At 45.1% G+C, this 27817-nt stretch overlaps 1 protein-coding gene across 2 annotated transcripts; it reads right to left on the bottom strand.

The window, feature by feature from the left end:
- Window positions 1–120: 120 nt before the first annotated feature.
- LOC127613019 (insulin-like growth factor-binding protein 4) lies at window positions 121–27548 on the bottom strand. 2 transcript variants are annotated; one of them, XM_052083907.1, is made up of 5 exons: window positions 27061–27548; window positions 26706–26967; window positions 18141–18304; window positions 3351–3476; window positions 121–931 (listed from the first exon to the last, which is right to left on the bottom strand). In XM_052083907.1, exons 1-5 carry the CDS (start codon window positions 27061–27063, stop codon window positions 794–796), a joined length of 693 nt encoding a protein of 230 aa, XP_051939867.1. In that variant the 5' UTR covers window positions 27064–27548; the 3' UTR covers window positions 121–793. The 2 variants fall into 2 exon arrangements, with proteins under 2 accessions (XP_051939867.1, XP_051939866.1); XM_052083906.1 differs by having other exon boundaries at window positions 26706–27548.
- Between the last annotated feature and the right edge of the window lie 269 nt (window positions 27549–27817).

The raw sequence follows: 27817 nt of genomic DNA, 5'->3' as shown, positions 1-27817 counted from the left end.
GTTATATCAAACAGTCTGAAGAAAGTATATGGATTAATAATATATCAAAGCACTTGCCAGCGTCATTTAGCATTTTAGCTGCAGCTCGTGAAATAAGATAATTTTATCAACATTTCCCAGATTTTATTTTTTCACTTCTTTCAGCCCAATATTCCATAACCTTGTGACCAGTGCGCTATAGACAAGTCGTTGGCAAAAAAGTGGGTAGAGTGCAGCGGTAAAACAGAGAAAACAATCTCTTCTGTGCTCTCACACATTGTAGCAAAAGTTTAGTGGTATGCTTTTTCAAAGTGTTCTTACTCTGCACATTTGCGTGGCTGTAAAAATTGAATCATTGGGTTGTTCAAGGAAGAAGAGCATGGCCTTTCTCATTTTGCACTAACTATCTTCTGCTGTTAACTGGATGAATGAGCTGGACATGTATAACATGGTTGCCTTCCGGATCTTAATCTCTTGAACACTTGAGAAAATGAAACATTTCCCGTGTGTGCTTTTTTGTTTTTTGTTTTTTTACTGCCACATGTTTTACCACATACAGTATCAATTGACGACATGTTGTACTTTCACATTGTCAAAACAATACATGACAAGCGCCCAGAAGACTCGCATACATCCAGAAACAAAGCTCAGACATCAAAGAACTCATTTCAATTTCAAACTCCTTTTGTTGCATGAGCTCATGTACCGTAGGTCTCAAATGAAGTGAGACTGTGGGGAATCTTCTTTCGTAGATCAGCTCTTAAGCACCAGTTGAACTAAGTTGCTCGGTAACTCTCATTGAATCCTTTGCTTTTCAATCCCTCAGAGTAGCAGTCGGTGACTGGTGGCAGTCCAGGTCCCCTCGCAACTCGAGCGGGCCCGGCAGTCTCACGCCAGTCTTGTGATCCACGCACCAGCACTTTCCTCGCAGACCGTCACGTGCTGGATGGCACTGTGGGCAGAAATTGGATTCAACCTTCTTAAACATTTCCTATGGCTGATATGATTAAATGTAATGTGAAATGTACAATAAGATTCCTGTTTGGTCTCCATTTAGTCACGTAAAAAATGCAACAGACTAAACTGCAGTTTTGTAAGTTCATTCCATAAACCAGGGGTGGGTAACTTAAATGCTAGAGGGGGCCACAATTTTTCATCAGTGTTCCTGGGGGGACCATAGGAGCATGTCCTTCTGATTGAGATACATGACAAAAATTCCATTTTAAAATATGGACAAAATATGTGCATAAGTGCAAAAATATATTTCATAATACAATCCTCAGTGCATGTAAAGATCCAGCCTTCAACAATAAATGTTTGAAAAAAAATCACAAAAATGTGATTGTTGTGGACAATCAACACGGAACAGCATCATTGTGCATTTTTTTCCACAAACATCAACTCAAAATTTTAAAGTACTATGTTTGTCCTGAATGTCATTTGAAATCTGGAAAAAAAAAAAAAAAAAAAAAAAAAAAAAAGATAACTTGCTTTGGAGTATAAGACCGGGTGCAAGTGCAACTAAGTCATGTCTGCCATCTAGTGGTAAATTGTAATATCACAACTTAAAACAATAACGCGGGACCACACAATGTACTATCTTGGAGAACGCAACTGATAAAAACCATTGCTCTGTCAAAAAGTAATACTTTGGGCCTGATAGAAGCAACAAGGAGCATTGGGTTTGTTTGTTTTTTTTGTTTTTTAACACTGGGTCTCCTTGCGCAATCGATCACTCAAAATAAATATGAAAAAAATGAAATTGCAAATAAGCATGAGACAAGTCTTTCAAAGTTAAACACTAATCGCAGGCTGACATGATGACCTGTTGATAAATGCCGTTTTTTGCTGGGACAACAATGTTTACTGATATAAATTCTTTAATTTCGATCACTTAATGATTAAAATGTCTTGATGAGTAACTGAATCTTAAAGAAATCGTTTCTACAGGACGTTACACCAAAGATAAAATATTTGAAAAAGATCTTGGACAGCATATTTAGCAGGCCATTATAAGGCTAATTAACAACACAGCAACTTTTCCCTCATGACATTGGTTTTACTTCCCAGTGTGTACATAGTTTCTAACTGTAAACAGATTTCTCTGAACTTCTGCAGACAGGGACACAATCTGCTATGTTCCAAAATAATTGGGATAGGAGATGATCCTACAAATGTAGAAACGGATAAGAGCCTATGTCAAATATTAGTTTAGCAACAGAAACAAAGCAGGACTGACAAAGTACAACTCAGGACGCTGGTAAACAAAGAACCAGGAAAATGCGGAACAAACCAAAATCGCTTGCAAAAGGTAAGGAATAAGAAAACATGAATTGCTGTCAAACTTAAAGGACAAGGAAATTCAACACGCGACAATAACCACAAGAACTTAATACATGAAAAAAATACTATAAACAAACGTGGCGAGAAGCTATGAGGCAAAATGTCAAGAACATCTGTAAAATTAAGCACTTGGAGGCAGAGTCATGAGCAAGGCTAATAATCCGACAGCTAGTTGTAGGTGAAGCATAACTTTTTAAAAGCAGTAGGTACTGAGGCTAGATTCGTATCAGGTGTGGCTTGTGAGGGAACGCCCACTCTCTAGCTAGAGACTGAGGAAACAAGAGAGGATCATGACACAATTAGTATATGGCAGTCTGGTGGGGACTTGTGCCTTCTCAGCTTTTCTTTGATTGCATACAAATCTCTAGTCACTCTCTCTCTCTCTCTCTCTCTCTCTCTCTCTCTCTCTCTCTCTCCCACTCTCTCATTGCCTGTATTGTTGCGCTTATAAGGATTGTGACAGAATCTTGGCAAAGCAGAAATACATCAAAGAAGCTATGTCCGAAAGCTATAAAGCAATCTTATCTCCAGTCTGTCTCTCTCTCTCTATCTTTCTCTCTCTCTCTCTCTCTCTCTCTCTCTCTCTCTCTCTCTCTCTCTCTCTCTCTCTCTCTCTCTCTCTCACCCCCTCCCTCCCTGCCTGTGCTGATAAGAATTGTTGCAGAATCTTGGCAAAGCAGAAATACTTAAAAGAAGCTATTTTCAAAAGCTACAAAGTTATAGCATGTTGCAATGATTCATGAGCCATTGAGTAGAATGCATTTCATATGCACGGTTCACCTCTTGATTTCTGAAAAGGAAAATAAATCATATTTCGCGTGAGCTAAAAAAATGAATGAATTCATGAAGACCATGGTGATCTCAAAGGAGTGTCGACTTGGACACATTTTTCTTGATTTTGTACTCATAAGGCAATATTTAATCTGCTGCAGGCATGTTTTTTATTCTGGCTCCGAAACTGCTGATGTAGTTCCAAAGGAACTACTTGATGTATAACAGCCAGGAATTGTGTGCTTCATGTCACAGACCTGTTTGGCGTGGAAATCTCCATTCTTGTCACAGTTTGGAATGGGAATTGTGAAGAGATCATCATGGGTGCGGGAATTGGATGCCAATCTGTCCAGTGCTCTCTGGAGCTCAGCACGACATGGAGCCTGAGGGGTGACACCATTGTCAGTGAACATTGAACTTGGCAATATGTACCAAACAATTGTGCTCATTCTCATCCATATGTATGGCTGTTGTTTCATAAAGTATGTCAGCGACAAGCCAATGGAAAAAAACATAATTATTCTGCATATTAAGCCAAAATGCAATGAAGTTCCCCATTAAAAAAAAACCCTGTCTTATTAAATTAATTGAAAAACTGCACACCAGCAGTCACACATTTATTCACTTCTAAGTTAGAAGTTGGTTAGAAGTTCCAACCAAATTGGAGTTTTACTAATTTCTTGTTGTTCTGTACTGTTTAAGTAGTCAATTCGTAAATAAACAAATCACCAATGTCTAAATTAATGTCATTTAATGTTTTTTGTTGTGTGTTAGTTGCTTTTTTTTGACAGCACCAACAGTCACTCTTGCACAATATTGATTATGCAAATAATGTTCTCAGCATGCATGGTAACATATTCATAATAATTGTATTCAACAGAGCCATACTTGAACCGAACTTGCCTCCCATGAGCAAATTTGTGCTCAAATATTTTCACACACAGTGACACAGGCATCAGATTTACACATCTGCACCTCATACACTATCCATCCATCTTCTACCGCTTATTTGAGGTCGGGTCGTGGGAGCAGCAGCTTTAGCAGGAAAGCCCAGACTTCCCTCTCCCCAGCCACTTCTTCTAGCTCTTCCCGGGGGATCCCAAGGCGTTCCCAGGCCACCTGCGTGACATAGTCTCTCCAGCGTGTCCTGTGTCGTCCTCGGAGGGAGAGCCCGGACACCCTGCGTGGAAAACTAATTTCGACCGCTTGTATCCGGGATCTCGTTCTTTCCGTCACGACCCATAGCTCGTGACCATATGAGGGTTGGAACGTAGATCGACCGGTAAATTGAGAGCTTCGCACTTTGGCTCAGCTCCTTCTTTACCACGACAGACCGATACAACGTCCGCATCACAGCAGACGCTGCACCGATCCGCCTGTCGATCTCTCGATCTCTCGCTCCCTCCTGCCCTCACTCGTGAACAAGACCCTAAGATACTTAAACTCCACTTGGGGCAAGATCTCCTCCCCGACCCGAAGGTGGTACTCCACCTTTTCCGACTGAGGACCATGGTTTCAGACTTCATACACTACTATTATAGATACATAAATAGATACATACATTTACGTTTGGACTTCAACCTTAATATTTGTAAGTTATTGTTGATTCTCCTGGGTATGACGTTAAACTGCATCCAACTTGTCCTCCAGGTTGGGGGTTGGGCGTGAGGTTAACAACCTCACCCTGTAAAACAAAACATGTTACAGAAACGACGAGAAGAAGCCATTCCGGTAAACCACGGCGAAGAAGAGACGGCACATCCTTGGATGTATCTATGACGGGGCCGGCTGAAATCCAGCAAGAAGCCCAACCCCTGATTACCCCAATCTTTGGAACCAAAACCAACACCAGAGTAGGCACCTGGAATGTGCGCACAATGTTCCAGTCTGGTCGCATGGACCAGGTGCTGAAGAATATGAGGGACATCTTAGGCGTTAGTGAAATGAGGTGGACGGGGCAAGGGCGCCTCATGGTTAATTGAGCAACTTTTCTGTACTCTGGGAAGCAAGACCACCATTCCCATGGAGTCGCCATCATCCTCTCCAGTAGTGCAGCAAAAGCATTGATTGGATGGAAGCCGGTGAATGAACGGATTATTACAGCAAGGCTCTACACCAGATGTGCCAAAGTAACCATCGTACAAGTCTATGCCCCAACCGAAGCTGCCTCAGCGGACGATAAAGACACCTTCTACAACCAGCCCCAGACTGTGCTTGAGGAGATTCCCAGACATGACATCAAAATGCTGATTGGAGACTTCAACGCAAAATGATAATAATGGATAATGGATAATGACAGAAGGGGCCTGAATGCCACAGTTGGACCACATGGGTCTGCGAGCTCCACGAACGACAACGGGGAGAGACTGTTGATGCTAACCAGTACCAACGGCCTCAGCATTGGCAACACCTTTTTTGAGCACAAGCGGACCCACAAAGTAACCTGGTTTTCACCTGGTGGCGGGCCCCGGAACAAACTGGACTACATCTGCATCAACACAAGGTGGTGCTCATCATTGCTCGACGTTCGCTCCTACAGAGGTGCAGATGTGGGTTCAGACCACTTCCTTGTGGTGAGTAAAACCAAGCTGAAGGTGAAGAAGGTGCATCCCAAGAGACCTTACGCGGTGGACAAGCTAAAGAATAAAAACATCTCAGAAAGCTTCTGTGAGGAGTTGAATAGGAAGCTCAAGGTATCACACCACCTTGCAAACATTGAGGAGCAGTGGAGTATGTTCTCTTGTGCCATTACTGAAACTGCAGAAGCAGTTATAGGCAGAAAGACGGATACCAACAAAGAGAGATGGATAACAGACAACATCTGGAAGTTGATTGGTGAAAGGAAAGTGGCTAAGATAAAAAGAGAACAAAAGAGGAGGCTCCGGAGCTGGAGGATGGAAGACGAGGAGTACAGACGCTTGGACAGGGCAGTGAAGAAGAGTTGCAGGAAGGATAAAAGACCGTGGCTAGAAGAGAAAGCAAGAGAGGCACAGGAAGCAGCAGAGAACAACGGCATGACGACCCTATACAAGATCGTGCGGAAGCTAACCAACTCCAGGAGCAGCTCTAGCGTGCCAATCAGGAGCAAGGATGGCAAGACACTCCTAAGCGACGAGGAGCAAGAAGCAAGATGGCTGGAACACTTCAGGGAGGTTCTCAACCAACCAATGCCTCCCGTGCTCTTCAATTTCGATCAAGAGACACCAGCTCCAGCTCTAAATATTACATCGAAAGAGATATCCGAGACTGAGGTTGCCAGAGCAATCAAGGGCCTTAAGAACAACAAGGCACCGGGACTCGATGATATAGCTGCCGAGCTGTTGAAATATGGCCAAGATGCTGTTGTGGAGAGCCTTACCCACCTGTTCAACCTGATTTGGCATGCTGAAGAGGTTCCTGCCGACTGGAGACGTGGGGTCATTGTCACGCTCCCTAAGAAGGGAAACCTCGCAGACTGCAATAACTGCCCGGGGCATTACACTGCTGTCAATCCCCAGCAAGGTATTCTGCAGTGTTCTGCTACATCGCCTTCAAGATGAAGTGGACAACATCTTGAGGGAACAGCAAGCCAGTTTCAGGAAGGGAAGGTCTTGCGCCAAAAGATCTTTACCCTTCGAAACATCATAGAGCAGTGCCAAGAACTTCAGATACCACTCATAATCAACTATATCGATTTCAAGAAAGCCTTCGACAGCATCCACCGGGAGTCACTGTGGCAGATTGTCCAGCTGTATGATGTACCCCTCAAGTACATCAACATCTTCAGGTCATTGTACCACAACTCAACCTGTTGTGTCAAAACCAAAAGTGGCACAACTGATGATTTTGACATTGTCACTGGTGTAAGACAGGGTTGCATTCTGTCACCCCTACTCTTCATCATCATAATTGACTTTGTGATGAGGAAGTCCATCACAGGAGCAAAAGTTGGTATCAAGTGGGGAGGGAGCAGACTAGCTGACCTGGAATTTGCAGATGATTTGGCTCTGTTAAGTCACACCCAGCCCGCACTCCAGGAGTTGACCAACAATCTGTATGAGCACGGAGTTAAGGTCGGTTTACGAATTAGCCAGGAAAAGACCACGGCCATGGCCGTCGGACAGCACCAACACCTTCACCCACTCACTCTACACCAACATGACATAGAGTACATTGACAGCTTCACATATCTTGGGAGTAACATCTCAAATACGGGTGGTGTGGAGAAAGACGTCAACAGTAGACTTGGTAAAGTTGCGGGAGTGTTTCAAACCTCCGAAACATCTGGTCATCGAAAGCCATCACTACGACCACCACCTCTATATGTCAGTGGTTATCTCAACAGCGATATACGCCTGTGAGACATGGATGAAGACAGCCAACATTACCAACAAGTTAGATGTCTTCCATCGGCGTTGCCTGAGATCCATCCTGAGGATCACATGGAGAGACCACATCACCAACGAGGAGGTGATGAAGAAGGCAGGAGTGGCTGAACTGTCAGACATTGTCTCTGAAAGGAGAAGGAAAATGATCGGCCACGTACTCCGACTGCCAAGAGAGAGACCGGCAAGTGTGGCCATGGACTGGATGCCAGAGGGAGGAAAGAGGAAGAGAGGTAGGCCAAAGAAGACGTGGAGACAGACTGCCAAAGAAGACCTCAGTGAGATGGGTGTCAGCTGGCATGGAGCAAGAAGGGTCGCCAGTGACCGGAACAAATGAAGGAAACTCGTCGCCCAATGTTCCAAATAGGAACGGGCGGAACTAACTAACTAACTAACTAACTAACTAACTAACTAACTAACTAACTAACTAACTAACTAACTAACTAACTAACTAACTAACTAACTAACTAACTAACTAACTAACTAACTAATTGTTGATTTTGGGAAAGTATTTTATGATGAGGTTTTGGTCAAACAAATATATTTCTGACCGATATTTTCAATACATTAACTATGCTGCATATCCTGTTCAAGGTCGGTGTGAGTTGGAACCTATCCTATCAAGAAAGGCGGACAACGCCATCGACTGACTAGTCGCCAGCAGATTCATACCATCACTGAGAGGGAATTTAACACACGCTGCTTGCATGGATGTCAGGTCAGTGACAATGTTTACGTTAATCCTGACGAGTTCCTTTTGAAATAGATTTTTCCCCCTTTCTCTGTTACGTATCAGTTATGTAAGGCATTTATCATTTGTTTGTTCCAAGCTTTTATGAATATGTACACGCTGTTCAGAAATTGTCACTGCCAGACGGAAAGCCTCGGATGTCCAAATTCAGTCAATATAATAATTTTTTTTTGCTCATTCTGTTTTTATTTTTTTCCATCCATCCATCCATCTTCTACCGCTTATCCGGGGCCGGGTCGCGGGGTCAACAGCTTTAGCAGGGAAGCCCAGACTTCCCTCTCCCTAGCTACTTCTTCCAGCTCTCCCCGGGGGATCCCGAGGCGTTCCCAGGCCAGCTGGGTGACATAGTCTCTCCAGCGTGTCCTGGGTCTTCCTCGGGGTCTCCTCCCGGTGGGACATGCCCGGAACACCTCACCAGGGAGGCGTTCAGGAGGCATCCGAATCAGATGCCCAAGCCACCTCATCTGGCTCCTCTCGATGTGGAGGAGAAGCGGCTCGACTCGGAGCCCCTCCCGGATGACCGAGCTTCTCACCTTATCTCTAAGGGAGAGCCCGGACACCCTGCGGAGAAAACTCATTTCGGCCGCTTGTATCCGGGATCTCGTTCTTTCGGTCACGACCCATAGCTCGTGACCATAGATGAGGGTTGGAACGTAGATCGACCGGTAAATTGAGAGCTTCGCACTTTGGCTCAGCTCCTTCTTCACCACGACAGACCGATACAACGTCCGCATCACAGCAGACGCTGCACCGATCCGCCTGTCGATCTCTCGCTCCCTCCTGCCCTCACTCGTGAACAAGACCCCAAGATACTTAAACTCCTCCACTTGGGGCAAGATCTCCCCCCCAACCCGGAGGGGGCCCTCCACCCTTTTCCGACTGAGGACCATGGTTTCAGATTTGGAGGTGCTGATTTTCATCCCAACCGCTTCACACTCGGCTGCGAAACGCTCCAGTGAGAGTTGGAGAGCCCTGTTTGAAAGAGCCAACAGTACCACATCATCTGCAAAACGGACCCCCTCAACGCTTCGGCTGCGCCTAGAGATTCTGTCCATAAAGGTTATGAACAGAATCGGTGACAAAGGGCCTTGGCGGAGTCCTACCCTCACTGGTAACGATTCCGACTTACTGCCGGCGATGCGAACCAAACTCTGATATTGGTGGTATAGTGACCGAACAGGGGGTATCAGGGGGTTCGGTACTCCATACCCACGAAGCACCCCCCACAGAACTCCCCGAGGGACACGGTCAAACGGCTTCTCCAAGTCCACAAAACACATGTAGACTGGTTGGGCGAATTCCCACATACCCTCGAGAACCCTGCTAAGGGTATAGAGCTGGTCCACTGTTCCACGGCCGGGACGAAAACCACACTGCTCCTCCTCAATCTGAGACTCGACTTCCTGACGGACCCTCCTCTCCAGCACCCCTGAATAGACCTTACCAGGGAGGCTGAGGAGTGTGATCCCTCTGTAGTTGGAACACACCCTCCGGTCCCCCTTTTTAAAAAGAGGAACTACCACCCCGGTCTGCCAATCCAGAGGCACTCTCCCCGTTGACCACGCGATGTTGCAGAGGCGTGTCAACCAGGACAGCCCCACAACATCCAGAACCTTGAGGAACTCCGGGCGGATCTCATCCACCCCTGGGGCCTTGCCACCGAGGAGCTTTTTAACCACATCGGTGACTTCAACCACAGAGATAGGAGAGCCCACCTCAGAGTCCCCAGGCTCTGCTTCCTCCAAGGAAGGCGTGTTGGTGGAGTTGAGGAGGTCTTCGAAGTACTCTGCCCACCGGTTCACAACGTCCCGGTCGAAGTCAGCAGCGCCCCATCCCCACTGTACACAGTGTTAGTGGTGCACTGCTTCCCCCTCCTGAGACGTCGGATGGTAGACCAGAATTTCCCCGAAGCTGTCCGGAAGTCGGCTTCCATGGCCTCACCGAACTCTTCCCATGCTCAGGTTTTTGCCTAGGCGACCACCAAAGCTGCGTTCCGCTTGGCCAGTCGATACTCTTCAGCTGTCTCTGGGGTCCCACAGGCCATAAAGGCTCGATAGGACTCTTCTTCAGCTTGACGGCATCCCTTACTGCTGGTGTCCACCAGCGAGTACGAGGGTTGCCGCCACGACAGGCACCAACCACCTTACGGCCACAACTCAGATTGGCCGCCTCAACAATAGAGGCACGGAACATGGTCCACTCGGACTCAATGTCCCCCGTCCCCCCCGGAACATGGGAAAAGCTCTGTCGGAGGTGGGAGTTGAAACTCCTTCTGACAGGGGATTCCGCCAGACGCTCCCAACAAACCCTCACAATACGTTTGGGTCTGCCAGGACGGACCGGCATCTTCCCCCACCATCGGAGCCTACTCACCACCAGGTGGTGATCAGTTGACAGCTCCGCCCCTCTCTTCACCCGAGTGTCCAGAACATGCAGCGGCAAATCCGATGACACGACCACAAGGTCGTTCATCGAACTACGGCCTAGGGTGTCCTGGTGCCAAGTGCACATGTGGACACCCTTATGTTTGAACAAGGTGTTCGTTATGGACAGTCCGTGACGAGCACAGAAGTCCAATAACAAAACACCACTCGAGTTCTGATCAGGGGGGCCGTTCCTCCCAATCACGCCCCTCCAGGTCTCACTGTCATTGCCTACATGAGCATTGAAGTCCCCCAGTAGAACAAGGGAGTCCCCAGTAGGAGTACTCTCCAGCACACCCTCCAAAGACTCCAAAAAGGGTGGGTATGCTGAGCTGCTGTTTGGTTCATATGCACAAACAACAGTCAAGACCCGTCCCCCCACCCGCAGGCGGAGGGATGCAACCCTCTCGTCCACCGGTGTGAACCCCAATGTACAGGCACTGAGCCGGGGGGCAATGAGCATGCCCACACCTGCTCTGCGCCTCTCACCGTGAGCAACTCCAGAGTGAAAGAGAGTCCAGCCCCTCTCGAGAGGACTGGTACCGGAACCTAGGCTGTGTGTGGAGGCAAGTCCGACTATATCCAGTCGGAACTTCTCTGCCTCACACACCAGTTCGGGCTCCTTCCCTGCCAGAGAGGTGACATTCCATGTCCCAAGAGCTAGCTTCTGCAGCCGAGGATCGGACCGCCAGGGTCCCCGCCTTTGGCTGCCGCCCAGCTCGCATTGCACCCGACCCCTTTGATCCCTCCCACGGGTGGTGCGACCATGAGAAGGGGGAACCACGTTGCCTCTTCGGGCTGAGCCCCATAGGTGTAGGCCCAGCCACCAGGCGCTCGCCAACGAGCCCCACCTCCAGGCCTGGCTCCAGAGGGGGGCCCCGGTGACCCGCGTCCGGGCAAGGGAAACTGAGTACCATCGATTTTATTTTTCATAAGGGGCTTTGTGAGCCGTGCTTTGTCTGGTCCCTCACCTAGGACCTGTTTGCCATGCGTGACCCTGCCAGGGGCTCCTAGCTCCTAGGATCATTGGGACACACAAACCCCTCCACCACGGTAAGGTGACGGCTCACGGAGAGGTTTTTTTATTTTTTATTTTTAAAAATTGTTTACCAATCTAAAATGTTGAAAACTGCTTGTTCTCTTTGAAGTGAGTCTCACCAAACATGCCATTTTTGGGGTTTTCCTGAAAAGCGGTTATTTTGGAGGAGTAACGATTCCACTCAATGCCAGTGAAAACGCATCGTGTCTTGAGTTTTTGTTTAAACGTAGAATATGCATTTTAGGGCTGGTTGTATGCTTGTTGGCGGCCCGGTAGCCCAGTGGTTAGCACGTCGGCTTCACAGTGCAGAGGTGCCGGGTTCGATTCCAGCTCCGGCCTCCCTGTGTGGAGTTTGCATGTTCTCCCCGGGCCTGCGTGGGTTTTCTCCGGGTGCTCCGGTTTCCTCCCACATTCCAAAAACATGCGTGGCAGGCTGATTGAACACTCTAAATTGTCCCTAGGTGTGAGTGTGAGTGCGAATGGTTGTTTGTTTCTGTGTGCCCTGCGATTGGCTGGCAACCGATTCAGGGTGCCCCCCGCCTACTGCCCGAAGACAGTTGGGATAGGCTCCAGCACCCTAGTGAGGATCAAGCGGCTCGGAAGATGAATGAATGTATGCTTGTTTGTTTGTTTTTTGTCATTAACAACTCCTAATTAATGTGGTTTAAAAAGTTTGGGACACATGTTCACGATGAAAAATAATTAATTTTATGACTCAAAATTATCTGTCATTCATTGAAAGACTTTTTGACACTTTTTTAAGCTAAGAATGCTGAAGTCATGTACAATTTATAACCTGATTCATGTACTTTGGATGAATGGAAGATATTTCATAAACCATCTGCTGGAGTTGCAGCCGCTTCTATGAGCTTTTCACAGCTTTTTACACTCGCCTGCTGCTATTCGTGGCATAGTGGGACCGGGCTGGCCTGCAAATGGTGAAAATCCATGTGGAATTGAAGCCCAATGATATGAATTGCATTTACAACCCCCCATCAAATTCTTCCGGAAATGATGATAAACATAAAATATATATTTTACATGGAAACATGGGGCTAAATGAGGAATGAAATCCTGGAGAAGAAAACATTTTAAACAAAAGCAATCACGAAAAATTCAATTTGGCGATTGACGAACCGCAAGTGTACACTGACTGTGCCACTTCAATTCACCGACAGAGCGTCACTCCCTTGCAAAAAAAAACGTAAATAAAAACAGAATGCAATGATTTGCTAATTTTCAACCTAGAGTAAGTTGTATACACCACAAAGACAAGATATTAAATGTTGAAACTGAATAACGTTTTGGGTTTTTTTCCTGCAAATATTTTCAAAATATGTTCCAAAAAAGCTCAAACAGGGGGAAAAAGACAAGTTAACTTGAGGAATGCTAAATAAAAAAACCAAAACAAAACAAAACAAGAAAAGGCCTGTATAGAACATTCTACACATGAACAGGAAATATGTGAGTAGAATGAGTGTGTATAAACGGAGCATCTCCGAAAGGCTCAGCCATTCACAAGTAAGGATAGGGAAAGGTTCAAAGGTTTTTGAACAACTGGAAGAGCAAATACTGTATTCTGACAGTTTAAGAACAATGTTTGTCAACGTACATAAGTGAAAATCTTCAGGATTTCATCATCTATGGTCCATAACATCACCAAAAGATTCAGAGAATGTCACGTTACGCACGAAGCAGGGAAAGGGAACTGCTTCGTAAGTAACGGAGAAAACGAAAGTAAGCGGATCCCCGAAATAGCAGACACTGACAAGGACTCTGTCAAAACAATAATATTTATTATAAACAAAAATCCCGCCTAATAAACAACAGGGCGGCTCGGTAGTCCAGTGGTTAGCACGTCGGCTTCACAGTGCACAGGCCTCCCTGTGTGGAGTTTGCATGTTCTCCCCGGGCCTGCGTGGGTTTTCTCCGGGTGCTCCGGTTTCCTCCCACATTCCAAAAATATGCATGGCAGGCTGATTGAACACTCTAAATTGTCCCTAGGTGTGAGTGTGAGTGCGAATGGTTGTTCGTCTCTGTGTGCCCTGCGATTGGCTGGCAACCGATTCAGGGTGTCCCCCGCCTACTACCCGGAGACAGCTGGGATAGGCTCCAGCACCCCCCGCGACCCTAGTGAGGATCAAGTTAGGAAGATGAATGAATAAACAACAGAAAACACTGGTCAAAACGAGCACCAGGAAATAAGGAACGCGACAACAGAAAGCACTGGTAAACACGAGCACCAGGAAATAAGGAAATGCGACAACAGAAAACACTTGCAAAACAATGGCAAGGAAAGTATGTTTAGAGTATTACTACGCGTACGTTAAGATAATGAGTCCCGTGGGACGACGATCTCATAACCAACCGCGAAATGGTAGCGAACAATAAGTTTTGGAATATAGGCAACAGCAGTGGCATGGCATGGCATGTAATACTCCGGCAATGGGTCAACCGCCGGAGCGCCTAGATATAGCAGGTGCAATCACTGGCAAATAGGCAGCAGGTGTGCAGCCGGCAGAAGTGAACGCGTGCCACCTGCTGCCGAATACGGAACATGACAGAGAATCTGTAAAACTCTCTGCACGTAAGTGGCAACGGTGCATGCCCATGACCTGTAATCCCTGAGATGGCACTGCATAATTTTTTTTTGTGTCATTATGTCAAGTTTATTGCCAGGCTGGGCTCAGGAACCCTTCAGAAAACCATTGCCAGTTAACAGTTTGGTGCTACATTTACAAAGGCAAGTTATAATTCTATCATGCAAAGCAAAGCCATATGTAAGATAAGATAAGATTTCATTTATTAGTCTCGCAATGGAGAAATTCCCAATTCACAGCAGCAAAATTATGAAAGGAAGAAGAACTACAACAAAATATAGGAGCTGCTGGAAAGGCAGCCACTCTCCCGGCGCCATCTTGAAGTCAAAATGAAAATATAACACAACACAACACAACACAACACAACACATAAGACACAGACAGTCGTGCAATCTTAATCACTTTTCCTGAATACACTTTGTTGTTTGAAGAAGTTATAGATGAAAGAGGAGAGGATCAAAGTGTCCTTTCACCAGTGGATCAGAGACGTCATGCTGAAAATGTGCACACGTCTGCTACAAGCTAGGTTTGAAAGCAAACAAGAAGCTGAAGCGTCCATTGACGAAAAGAGATTGGCTCACATCTCCTGTCCCACATAATTCACTTCAACTCCAAGCCGCGACTCCCAGCTCCACAGCTGCATCGGCGCTCTGCGCTGACGCTCCTTTCTTCGCATCGTCGGCTCCTCAAGCCTTGCATCCTTCCAGTCGCAGACCGTCCAACAGCACCACCGATCTCTCCGCTGAACAAAGCGGGGCTGTGTAAAATGCTGCTTATTACAAGTGCAAAAAAACACAAGCGCCCCTGAGCTGTCCAGCAATGACAGTCAAATGGCACCGACATTCCTCCCAATCAAAAACAGTGCTGGTATATCCATGCTGCTGAGAAGGCGCAACCATCAAGCACCGTGTCTCCTCCTTGATGAATGTCGTGGCCAAAAAATGCTGAACAATCCACATCCGGTCCACACGACGCAACAACAAACACAAAGTGACAAAAACAAAAAAAACAAAAAAAACAAAAAAAACAACAACAACAACAAAAGCAAGGTTCATGAGAGCACTTGACGGCTGCCTACTCAGGCACCATCTCGGACTTCACCATATATGGACATATATCAACAACATCCAGAAATTCTGCTGGCTTCCCTGGGCCTGAGCTCATCGAAGGTGGACCAATGCAAAGTGGAAAAGCGTTCTGTGGTCTGACGAGTCCACATTTCTAATTGTTTTTGGAAATTATGGACGTTGTGTCCTCTAGGCCAAAAAGGAAAACAACCATCCAGATTGTTACGGATGCAAAGTTCAAAAGCCAGCATCTGTGATGGTATGGGGCTATGTTAGTGCAATGTCATGGCTAATTACACATCTGCGAAGGCACCATTATTTCTTAAAAGGTGTACAGTATATAGGTTTTGGAGCAACATATGTTGACATCCAAGTAACGACTTTTTCAGGGACAATAGTGCTCATTTCAGCAAGATGATGCTGCACAACTTGTTACAACAGCACGGTAAAAGACTGGGTAAGAAGCGGTGTTGACACGGCACACATTTGCATCGGTGCTGCACCGATGTATTTTGTTGCCATATATCTTACACCGGTGTAAATTTCATGGAGCGTTTGCACGTATAAAGCTGCTTACTAATGAGACACGTGTTAACCCCGGTGCAGCCCCACTTACGTTCACACGGCAGTTTCTGCACCTGTGCAATACGAGAATAATAAGTAATAATAGTAATAAAATAAATAAATAAAACGTAAATAAAACATGCGCATGCGTAACGTGTACTTCCTTTTCCCCGCCTTGTTTGTGACATATCGAAAAACCATGGTGTATACTTCTCCAGAGAAATCAACGCTGTGGTCTATCAGACACCGTAAAAGGATGAGAGAGAGAAAGGTAAGTGCAAAATACCCAGGATGCAAGTTATGCAATACCCGTATGTAATCAACTCTTCTTACGCGTAGCGAGTCTACCCCTGTAGCGTTCACACGTCCTATTTTATATCGGTGCTGCCCTGCAAACTAGCATTTACTCCGGAGCAAATTTTTAAACCACCTCCCGAGCAGGGTTGAATTTGCTCCAGTTTAAGCTGTTTTCAGGGGCTACACCGGTATAACTTTGTACGTGTGAACGCTCTACCGGGGGCAGCACCAGTGCTACACCGGAGTAAAAGTTGCTGTGTGAACACCCCTTTCAATCCTGTCTCCCATTGAAAGTGTCAGACACATTATGAAGCGCAATATAGGAATACAGAGACTTCGGACTGTTGAGCAATTGAAGTTGTACATCAAGAGGAGAATGGGAAAGAATTCCACCTCCAAGCATCAACAATTCAAATGAAGAATCCTCAGTTCCCAAATGCTGAGTGTGTGAGTGTTGTTAATAGGAAATATGATGTAAAACATTGGTAAACATGCCCATATGCAAGCTTTTTTGGAACATCAAATTCAAAATGAGTCAATATTTGTGTGTCACAAAAACAATATACTGTATATTACCAGTTTTAACATTAAATATGGGCGGCCCGGTAGTCTAGTGGTTAGCACGTCGACTTCACAGTGCAGAGGTTCAATTCCAGCTCCAGCCTCCCTGTGTGGAGTTTGCATGTTCTCCCCGGGTCTGCGTGGGTTTTCTCCAGGGACTCCGGTTTCCTCCCACATTCAAAAAACATGCATGGCAGGCTGATTGTTCCCTCTAAATTGTTCCTAGGTGTGAGTGGGCGTGGATGGTTGTTCGTCTCTGTGTGCCCTGCGATTGGCTGGCAACCAATTCAGGTTGTCCCCTGCCTACTGCCCGAAGACAGCTGGGAAAGGCTCTAGCACCCCCCGCGACCCTAGAGAGGATAAAGCGGTTCGGAAGAAGAATGGATGGATGAACATTAAATATCTTGTCTTTGTAGTGTATTCAACTGACTATAGGAAGAAAGCAGTTTGCAAATCATTGTATTCCATTTTACACATTTTACACAACGTCCCACCTTCACTGGGAATAGGGTTGGGTGAGGAAATTCAAACTGGTAACTATTATTTAATGGCGGGTCGAGGTCTGGGATCATATATACCCGTAAATTCTATGCTTTTCTCTCTCCTAAATCACATATTGTACTACTTCTTTAGCAACCAGCAATGTCCTTTCTTGCTGTTCTCTGAGAAAATATAAAGCCTGATTGTGCGAGTGCAGGTGTTAGCATAACTTGAAAAATGTTTGTTCACATGACAACAGCTTTTGTCTCTCATGCACATGTTGTCGTATCAGCCTTTGTCAGAACTTGATGACGCTTCGATGAAGGCTCAAGTGACTGCCAGAGTCACAGCTGAAACTGTCAACATGGTAAAAGATTTTTTTCCTGACTGGAATAAGACCATTGTCTGAAAAAAGAAACCTTAAACCTATTTTAACTAATAGGACAAGATGAATGTCATACCGCAAAATGTTGGCCTATCATATGACTTCATTCTGATGCTTCCTTTCGTCAATACTAAGGTCTTCGATGCACATTCATGCGTACGATATGTTATTTAAAATCACTCTCTACCTGGGGCTAGAGGACAACATGAATTATTGTCTCTCTTTACACAAAATGCTATCAGCACACATTGTTAGACAGGTTCCATTCTTAACTAACATGGAAAGACACGTGTTACTGTCTGTTTCTTGTTGTCTTTCGTGACTTATCAAATCAATTTGACATGCCTCACCTATCAATATTGGTGTTTTCATTTCTGGGTGTAAAGGAGGAATTATTATGCAGCAGTACCTTTAGCAACATTCGACCTCTAATCTCATTCAGTACAGTTTGGGAATCCCTGCTCGAGAGATGAGTGTGTTACTCTTTGGATATAATAAAATGATGCTTTTGCTCACCAGCGCTGCCTTGGCTTCCTCCCTCGCCGTGTTGCTTCTCTGATTTGTGGATTTTGGTGGGTGTCGGGCCAGGGTCTTCTGTATACAGCGTTTGTCTTGTGGACTGCAACGGATATTGCTGTTGTTTGGGTGCTCCAGGATGATTTCATCCTGCCGTTCCATCACTAAAGGCAGCAATAAATCAGACAAATCAATCAATCAGACATACACTTTGTCAAAGTTACTTTCCTCCTGTTATAATACAGTACATGCGGTCCTATGCTCACTGCCTCCTGCTTCATAATAACTCCAGCCATGTCACGATTTATTAAGTAATTTATATGACAGCACCCCTATTGCGGCGTATACCACATTAACCTCTGTATGCCGAGTTCTGTGGCCCTTCAGGCAGCCAGCTGCTTCCTGAGGAAATGTCCCCTCCCTCTTCATCCTACATCCCTCCAGATGGAGGTTGTTAAAGCGTATTTGCACTAGCATTTGTCATACTGTAAGTGGACACTGCTGTGTGTGTGTGTGCGTGTGCGTGTGCGTGTGCGTGTGTGTGCGTGTGCGTGTGTGTGCGGGTGTGTGTGTGTGTGTGTGTGTGTGTGTGTGTGTGTGTGTGTGTGTGTGCGTGCGTGCGTGTGCACCTCACTGTGCACGCATCCACACTCATTTCACCTGTGGCTTGTGAGACTTGGCAGTGTTTTGTTCTTCCAGCTTATTACCTGTGGCGTTTTATAGACTGGCGCTGGAATCAAAGCAGGCTAAACTATAAAAGCTGTAGATTTGCGCTTTGCTTGTTATACAAGGTCCCCGCCTGCAGGCATCCAATTAAACACTGTTGGCAAAGAGAAAGACAGAGAGGGCAGTTCTGTTCTCTGCTAACCCGTTGTATAGTGATTTTGCTTTGGATTTTTTTCCTTTTTTTTTTTTAATTTATGCCATCTTTGTTTCGACACGCTGTGGAAATATTAGAAAAGTGCAGTGTTGCTTTTTGACTCTTGATGGCAAAAACAATGAATGTGTTTCTATTAACATGCCTGCAAAACATGGACAGAGTACATATGTACTTTTGCAAAATATGCGGTAATTTGCATTAATGCAAATGTTTCAGTCAGCTCGCCGTGGTCCTGTGGTGTAAAAGTTACGCGATTTTCTAAACTGTCTCTCTTGGCGAGTCTGAGGAATTGTGTCATTTCTGTATTTTTACCATCGCTGCTTTTAATCTTCGCTCATCAGCACTTCCTATCGCAAGCGCCAGCATTGTTTCAGTGGTTTCCTTCATCCAAAGTTGTGAATTCTTCTCTTTTTTTTCTGTTTGTATACTTGCGATTGCATGCACTCTTACTGCACAGAGCAGTGTGATTTGGGAGTCGGTCAAAAGCGAGATGTGTAGTTTGTTGCTTCAATTGCTTGTGCGATAGCAAAAACGTTTTTAATTAGGATATTGTTATCTTCTATTTTGTTGCTACTCTGGGGTGCATCATTGTGTTTTTTCCTCATTATGAATGAAATTGCATCATGATTGTGTTGTTATATTTGATACTTATTTGCCACAATTTTAATTTTAAAATACATATACTCTATATTTTCGCATTATGTTATACTACCGGTACATTCTTTCACGAGCTAAATGAGTATTACCGGTACTGTATTCTGATTAGAATAAACTAATTAGCATTTGTACCACATTTGAATGGACAATTAAATTAAATTTACTTCAACATACTTAGAAATGGCGACCAGTTTCATTTCTTGAGCAGATCCAAATCCAACCTTCAACGCAATCTGTTCGGCCCAAATAATTAACCCGCCCTTGGGTTTATTCAGATTCAGATTCAGAAAACGTAATTTATCCCAGTGGGGCAATTACAGTAAAGTAACTAAAATCAGTCTGCTCAAAAGTCAAGTCAAGTCAAGTCAACAGTATTTATAGAGCACTTTCAAACAGCCATCGCTGCATACAAAGTGCTGTACATGCTTTAACATACACAATAAACAGTTGTCACGTTTCGGTTTTGCGGTCTGGCCAGCAGGTGGCATGAGCGGTCTTCCTAGCGCACCTGCTGGCAATCGGTAATCTGTAGATGCACTATTTAAGGACTCCACCGTCCTACACCTGTTGTGGGAGTATTATTTATGGCATTGCTATCCTCACTGTTCGTTGACTTAGTGGCTTTTGACCTCGTCGTGATTTCGCGTATAGTTTTCGGTACCAAGTTTTGTGTAAGTACTGTTTTACTGGCTTTTTGTGCGTGTACAAGGTGTTACATTGTTTTTCGTTCATAGTTTGCGGGCTTTACTTTCCTTTCTTGCTCTTTTGTGCAAGCACCTTTTGTTATTCGTTTGGATTTACCTCCTGGTCCGCATTGTGGACCAGCGCTTTATGTTCTCGCCTTATTTTCGGTGCGATTAAGACATTAAATTGTCTTTACTTCGGAGACCTTGTTTCTGTCTACGTTTTTTGGATCCCCCCCAAACTCGGTTTATCCGAGTCCTTACCAACAGTAAGACGAATCGGTAATAAAGGCGGTAGAAAGCACCAAGCAGTAAAAACAAGAACAAATCTAAGTCATGCTGAGTCGAACGCCAAAGAATACAAGTGAGTTTTGAGGAGGGCTTTAAAGATGGGCAGCGAGGAGGCTTGCCGAATGTTCAGTGGGAGGTCATTCCAGAGAGAGGGACCAGCAACAGAAAAGGCTCGATCCCCTCTGAGCCTCAGTTTAGTTCTTGGTACTTCTAACAAAGACTGGTCCACAGAAGCAAGTGGGTTAGGAAAACAACCCAGCTGATTTTACTGTCTAGTCATAAAGAAGGACTTCGATTCCCCAATTAACCCAGAAATAAATGTTTCTCTTCTTATCACATTGAAATGTTCAGTTTCGGGGCTTTTTCAGGAACCCAATGACACCTAAGCTAATACCATCAAATTTAGACAAAGGGTTGTACTAAATCTAAGGTTGAACTCAAGTTGACCCAAGATGAGGTCAAATCAGTCAAAATCTTTTCAGCACGTTCACAATTTTTATCTTGTGGAGCAACACACAACCAGTAACAGAAGAGATTCCCTTAGTCCGATCCACTGATTGATTTGACATTTCTCATAAAAGTCCATCAAACTGTTCTACAAAAAAATACATTGCTCACTTAAAATAAGTGTACCATGAAGTGTTTGATTGATTGTTATACATCAAAAGACAAGGCAAGGTCAAGATGTGTTTTCTTTCAGCGCTGCAGCAGACACTTTCCTCACATCTGACCAAATGACTCTACTGTTATTTAAAACTAAATGACCCAGAATGGCCGCGGTAGCCTGGGTCAAAGGTCAGCCCTCTGAGAATGTTACTCATCAGCGCTCTTTGTGATGTCCACCTCAAATCCCTCAGAGCAAGTCAATAAAGCAACCAGACACCCTAAACGCAAGGCTCTGTAAAGGTGGACTGAAAGAAACATATTTCACTATTTCTTGGTGCAGGTTTGAAAACTCCACTGCTGAACCCAGAGCCAGCACAGAAATCAGAACAGTGACCCGCTACACGATCATTGAACAGGTTTAACATGATTCCAGCTTTAAGTAATCTTAACGTCACATTTTTACATTTGTTTTATAGCTCTGAATGTCTCGAATGGATAGATTTATGATTGGCACTAGAGCTGCCTTTGCCATGGTTGAAATATGGTGTGGTTTGCTTTGGATCACGAGGCTTTTTTTTTCACGGCACTTCTCTTTTTTCTGTTCCTTTCAGTGTGGTCCAACTTAATCTTGGTTTCATCTTCAAAGAACCTCATTCCAGAATTGTGAGTGTTATATGTTTGAAGCCCACTGCATTTATAGGAAAATGTTTCTTAATTTTGGTCTTCTCTGTCAACTTCAATTACTTTTGCAGGTTTTGAGGATTATGTAAAACGATAGCTGAAACTCCTCAATAGGATTTTTTCGTTAAACCCCAAATCAAAGGTGAAAGGCTTCACTTTAGTTGCACTGTCAAGTTTGTCAAAATACATTGTCGTGAAAGAAAATCTGGCGACATTTATGGAAATTACATTAGTTCTTAGACGGTCTACAGTCCACATAAAGAAACAACATGAATCAAGCAAAACCTAATTCTTAGGGGGAAAAAAAGACCAATATATGACTCATGGGAGGATAAAAATAATATACTAATTGCATGTTGGGGTCGCTGATGGTGTAGTGGTACTCACGCCGGACTTGTGTGCGAGTAACGTGAGAGCGGTTCCCACTCAGTGATCGCGTGAAGGGTTGTTTGTCTCTCTGTTCCCTGCAACTGACTGGTGACAAGTTCAGAGTGTAGTCTGCCTTCTGCCCAAAGTCAGCTGGGATAAGATCCAGCAAATCTCCTGTTCAGGATAAGCGGTGTTGAAAATGGACGGATGTGGCACGTACACAGATTATTCAGCACAAGCAACGATTCTTTTTGTTGTTGTTAAATATTTGGCAGAGAGTTCAAAAGCCATACAGACTTTCTTTAAGGAAACAGGAACGCCCTTTTCAGAGTCAACAGCAAATGTCGCCAAAACAGCAATCAATAATATAGCCGGATCCAAATCTAAAGGAATTGTAACAACAACACTCTTCAATAAAATCAATGTGTGGTGTAACATTACCCGCAAAGCAGGGAGTTCCCTTAATTTGCTCAAGCTAAAACCAAATAGGAAACCAAAAGAAATTTCCAAAAGGAAAAAAAAACTGTTGCTAGTGCTACATTGCCACATGCTGCTCTAACCACTCACCAGTGTTCCCGTCAATGCCAAAACAGATCCCTGGGTGTATTCTGTGTTTTTAAGTCAGAAATACACCAAGAGCTGGACAGGGATTTGTGTGTTAGACGGTTCATTTTATCCACAAGAAGCAATACCGTACATCTGAAGAGATTTAAAGGAGTCATATTGTATAGGATTCTTTTGAACTTCAAATGTCTTTTTGAGATTCTTCAAATAAAATAACTGAGCAAGGATCACAGAACTTGAAACTGAATGTAAAACGATGAATTCATCTTGGATCTCTGGCTGCGTTGTACCATTAGTTAAAAACAATTCAGTGGCCTTGACGTCCAATATTCTTTAAGAGATTTTGTAACGTCAATTAGCCAAATACAAATACAGAATAAAAAGTCTTCCAGATGGATCATCATCCAATAAACGTGTTCCCCCCTGGACCGTAGTTTAAAAAAAGATATATATCCTGCCCCGTCGTATCCCGGTGAAAACGATTTCCACTTTTGTACCGCTCCCATTTTGGAAAAAACAGCAGCTATAACTGCATTCGACTCATTGATTGAAAATTTTGTCGCCCCTTTTCTCCTCATGAACTCTCCAAGTTTTTAATTACTAGATGCTTCCTGCTCACATCTCATCCCAAGAAGTTTTTATCCTTTGCATTCCGGTGATTAAAGGTAAAGTTCACTCCCATCCCACGGGAATGCTGTGGGATTACCAAATAAATGTCACCATCAACTGTAGACAAATGTGAGTGTTTTCCTACGTTTAATCTCGTCTGATATTCACACTTTCCTCTGCGTTCTAAAAGAAATCTTATGATTCTTTGAGAAGAAAAGAAAATAATGTGAAGTTGTTGTTTTTTTTTTCAGAAATGGATGTTAATGGGTGGATAGATGGAAAAATGGATCTATGCTTCCAGCCAGGGGTCGCGGGCATGCTGGAGCCTCTCCCAGCCGTCTTCGGGTGGTAGGCGGGGGACACCCTCAACCGGTTGCCAACCAATCGCAGGGCACACAGAAATGAACAACCATTTGCTCTCACACTCACACCGTGGGACAATTTAGAGTGTTCAATCAGCCTGCTATGCATATTTTTGGGACATGGGAGGAAACCGGAATACCTGTAGCCGGAGAAAACCCATGCCGGCATGGGAAGAACATGCGAACTCCACACAGGAAGGCTGGAGCCTGGAATCGAACCCCAAACCTCTGCACTGTGACACAGACGTGCTATTTGGTGCAAGCTAATAATCACCAAGAGATTCACTGTCTTTCAGAAAGTCAGTGTTGGATTATTTGTGCATCTCTTGGCTGCAGCACGACGAAGGGTCCCGTGTGCAGGAAAGGACTGCAAGTAGCTGTTCATATTTACTCCTGCAGAATAGCCACAAATGTACTGCTGTACAAATGCACTGCAGCACCCCGAGTAAGCAAATACACAATACTAAGGTACGTCGGAGAGGCATTTATGAAATCCCCAATTAGTACCAAGTCAGTAGACATGTTGAACAACACAATTTCTAAAACATAAGATGGGTTAAGAGAAATGCAGGGCTGAACTTCACAGACCTTCGATTAATCTTTTTATCCCTTACATCCATATCCATGTATGTAATGTTTTTCAAAAAAGGAAGAATTTGTGTGTCGCACTGGTGAAGACTTAATCGGAATGTCGGCCCTGATGCCAACGCACACAAATTGACTTATTCTGAGTATTAGGGTAGGCAGGCTTTCAAAGAAGGGGGCGTTACCACAAAATCTGCCTTAACCTTGACAGATGATAGCAGAACTTGGAATTTGGCTTCACTGGAAACATGGTGGAAATAATACATTGATGGCTTACAATACAGGGTTGATCCTGGCTTGCTGTTGAGACCTGCTGCTCACAGGTCTCACAAATTCCTTCCAAGTGAATTCTCTTGGATTGAAAAAACCCTTTTGTCTTTTTATCCAGAGTGTTCATTGGTTACTGTGAGTCAGTAGAATTCACCTCCTTGTTTAATAACATAAATCTATTCTGACTCGAGTATCTATCCACCTCTCTCCCATGCTCATTTGTACTGGCTCCACACCGCGATGAAAATATCAATCATTCTTGTGCTGTGGATCTGAGTTGCTGCCCAGCAGAAAATTGATTTACCGTGCAGTGGGCACATCGCCTTCACTTTGTTTTGATCCCGAGGGTAATAAGAAGCGAACAGAACTAAGTGGTCAGATTTCAGCACATCAAAAGACTTTTGAACTCAGCAAGTGAACCCTTGGCCTTTTTAACAAGTTCAAACCTCCTCGTGGGTAATTTTCAGTTCAGTCGCTGTTGAAGAAACTCTGAATCTGGTCAGCGCTAGAAGAGCCCTCCTATTTATTTTTTTTTACTTCATGCTCCAAACAACTTTCCTCGTCTTTCTGATTCCATTTAGTCACGCTATGTGCTGGCCTAACCTATGCTGGCCCTGCACGGAGAGCAGAAGGCTCTCATTTCAGCTCTGGCAGAGTGAGTGCTGATGAGCTCATCCTCCTGCAGGAGCTGGACGTGGTGGGCGATGCATTCGAAGGCTTGTTAGGGAGTTGTGGGGTGGGGGGGGTGAGTGTGTGTGTGGGAGGGGCGGGGCAATGGAAACAGATGCTGCACTGGAGATGAGTGTCCTGGGAGTTTTCTAATGACGGATCCAAGTCTTTGTTGTTCTGGCTGGAGCCGAAAGCCCGTGCATTTACCAGTTTATTCAAGAAACACGGGACCAGTATGTGGCTAGATTGGATCAAATAAAAGAACCACCTCTGTGACACTTAATAACAATTGCCTCACACAGTCACAGAAATCAACAGCACTCTATTTGTTTGCAATAGAAGAAGACAAAAAAAAGTTGATAGTATTACATCAGTAGGGAGAAGTTAAAGTCCATTGTACTGGAACGGGATATGCAGATAAGGCATCCCAAATTGTTGGATTAAAAACAGACCTAAAAGTATCCAATAGGAAAACAGCAAAGACAAATATACGAAATCTGTCCCAGGGTGTGAGAACAAGACATCAGGGACAGATACAAATTCAGACCTTTTGCAGCAGTAGGATGAGAAATAAAAGAGCACCAAGTCAATTACTGATTGCAGAGAGCTCTATTAGCCCCAGACTAGCCACACTCCATTACAGTCTTTTGATACCACAGCTTTTATTTCCTCCTCGCAGTATACACACACACGCACACACACACACACACACACACACACACGCACGCACGCACGCGCGCGCACACGCACACACACGCATACACAGGCATCGACTCACACATTCCCACAACCACCACAATGATTTTTACTGCCTGCACAATCTCAGGATCTGAGACATTGACATGATTTAGTTAATGCACACACACACACATACATCAACATATACACACACGCATACACACACACAAAACACACACCTTTCAATATCACTTAAATAAATAAATATTTTGAAAACTCTAACTTGTAGGTCAAAAGGTCACACGGACCGCACGCTCAAGCAGCAGATGTCTCCAGCACGAGCTCGCCGCGCGTCCACGCCTACACCAGCTATCACCACAGCACTCTCCTTTGGATCCTCCTGCAGGGCCCCTTTCGCAGCAAGTGGTTGCAAGACAACAGGAGAACTGTGTGAATGCCCCCAACAGGCCGTGCAGAAGGAGCTGCTGTGTGGGCCATAGCTAAGATCAGTGTAAACAAGACGTCTCAAACCACTCCCAGGTAACCTCAATATCCAGCAGTGGGTCCACAAAGTGCCAGCCCAGGCACAGACATTCCTTGTCAGTGACTAACTTGAGATCATCGCTCTTGAAACGAAAAGATAACTTGTGAAGAAGCTCACCTGAGTTGTCCTCCACCTCCCTCTCATCGGTGCACATGCCCTGGCCGTGCATGAGCGAGTGTAGTGGTCGCTCGATACCCTGTGGCGGGTAGCAGCGCAGCCCAGTACCACATCGCGGCGAGTAGACACCACAGTGTGCCCCTTTCGGCAGGGCACACGTGGGGCAGCAGCCGCAGCCAGGCTCGCGCACCGTCTCGTCACAGTTTTCCGGCAGTTGACAGCTGGCTAGCCTCTCCTCGGAACACACTGGGCAGCGGATGGCCTGCTCGGACATGCACAGTGCCACTAGCATCAAAGTGGCAAAAGCCCACAGGCCCCAGTAGGATGGATCCACCGCCACACCTCCCTCACGCACCATGGCAGCCTGATGGCAGTCCTACGCACCAGACACTTTACGTTCCTGAGTGGTGTTCAGGTTGAGGTCACTTTTCGAATTCTCAACAGCAGATTGGAGCCCAACGAGGTCTTTGATATTTTCGGCTACGGACACAATGCCTCGTCTGTAATGCTTCTCTGTCCCAATGGTTCAGTGGAACAGCATTGAAATAGAAGCTTGCTCTTGATCTGCTCAGCTGGCGGGTGGAGTGATGATAATAACTAGGTTTTGTGATGTCAAAACGAATATCCACCAGCGTGCTCAGGTGAGCCCGTTCTTCAAGTTATCTCTCCAAAACCCTTCTTGCTACTTTCTGCCGAAACACCCAAAAATCAGGCTTACAAGTGTCCAGCGGTAAAATCATCAAAAGGCAATGTTTTGAATAACAACCGCAGTCTGTCGTCTTGCTGGCGTGCAGTGCAAAGAACTGGCGCCTGAGAATGGCTCAACTTGAGTGGCTCTCTTTGGACTTTATACTGGTCTATGGACACGCCTCTTTTTACATGTCAGAGAGAAGCTGAAAGGCTCAGCAGAGAAAAGCCAGGCTGAAGCTTTCTCTCTCTCTCTCTCTCTCTCTCTCTCTCTCTCTCTCTCTCTCTCTCTCTCTCTCTCTCTCTCTCTTTCTCTCTCTCTCTTTCTCTCTCTGTCTTCTCCTCACAAACACAATCTTACTCCCTCTCCCTTGTTCTTCTCTAAACCTTGACTGCACAAAGAAGGAAATGGCCGAATTCTGCCC

The sequence above is a fragment of the Hippocampus zosterae genome, chromosome 13 (assembly GCF_025434085.1).
Source record: "Hippocampus zosterae strain Florida chromosome 13, ASM2543408v3, whole genome shotgun sequence".
NCBI classification, from domain to species: Eukaryota; Metazoa; Chordata; class Actinopteri; order Syngnathiformes; family Syngnathidae; genus Hippocampus; species Hippocampus zosterae.
Note: the sequence above shows the minus strand (reverse complement) of the source record. Positions and strands in the feature narration are given on the sequence as shown.

What these genes read in the sequence shown, in the direction of transcription:
- LOC127613019 (XM_052083906.1), bottom strand. Translation starts at nt 27,063, where the DNA reads ATGGTGCGTGAGGGAGGTGTGGCGGTGGATCCATCCTACTGGGGCCTG. An exon ending in GGAGGTGGAGGACAACTCAG is followed by an intron (nt 18,305 to 26,705) that starts GTGAGCTTCTTC and finishes TGCTGCCTTTAG; the next exon opens with TGATGGAACGGCAGGATGAA. An exon ending in AGGAAGCCAAGGCAGCGCTG is followed by an intron (nt 3,477 to 18,140) that starts GTGAGCAAAAGC and finishes GTCACCCCTCAG; the next exon opens with GCTCCATGTCGTGCTGAGCT.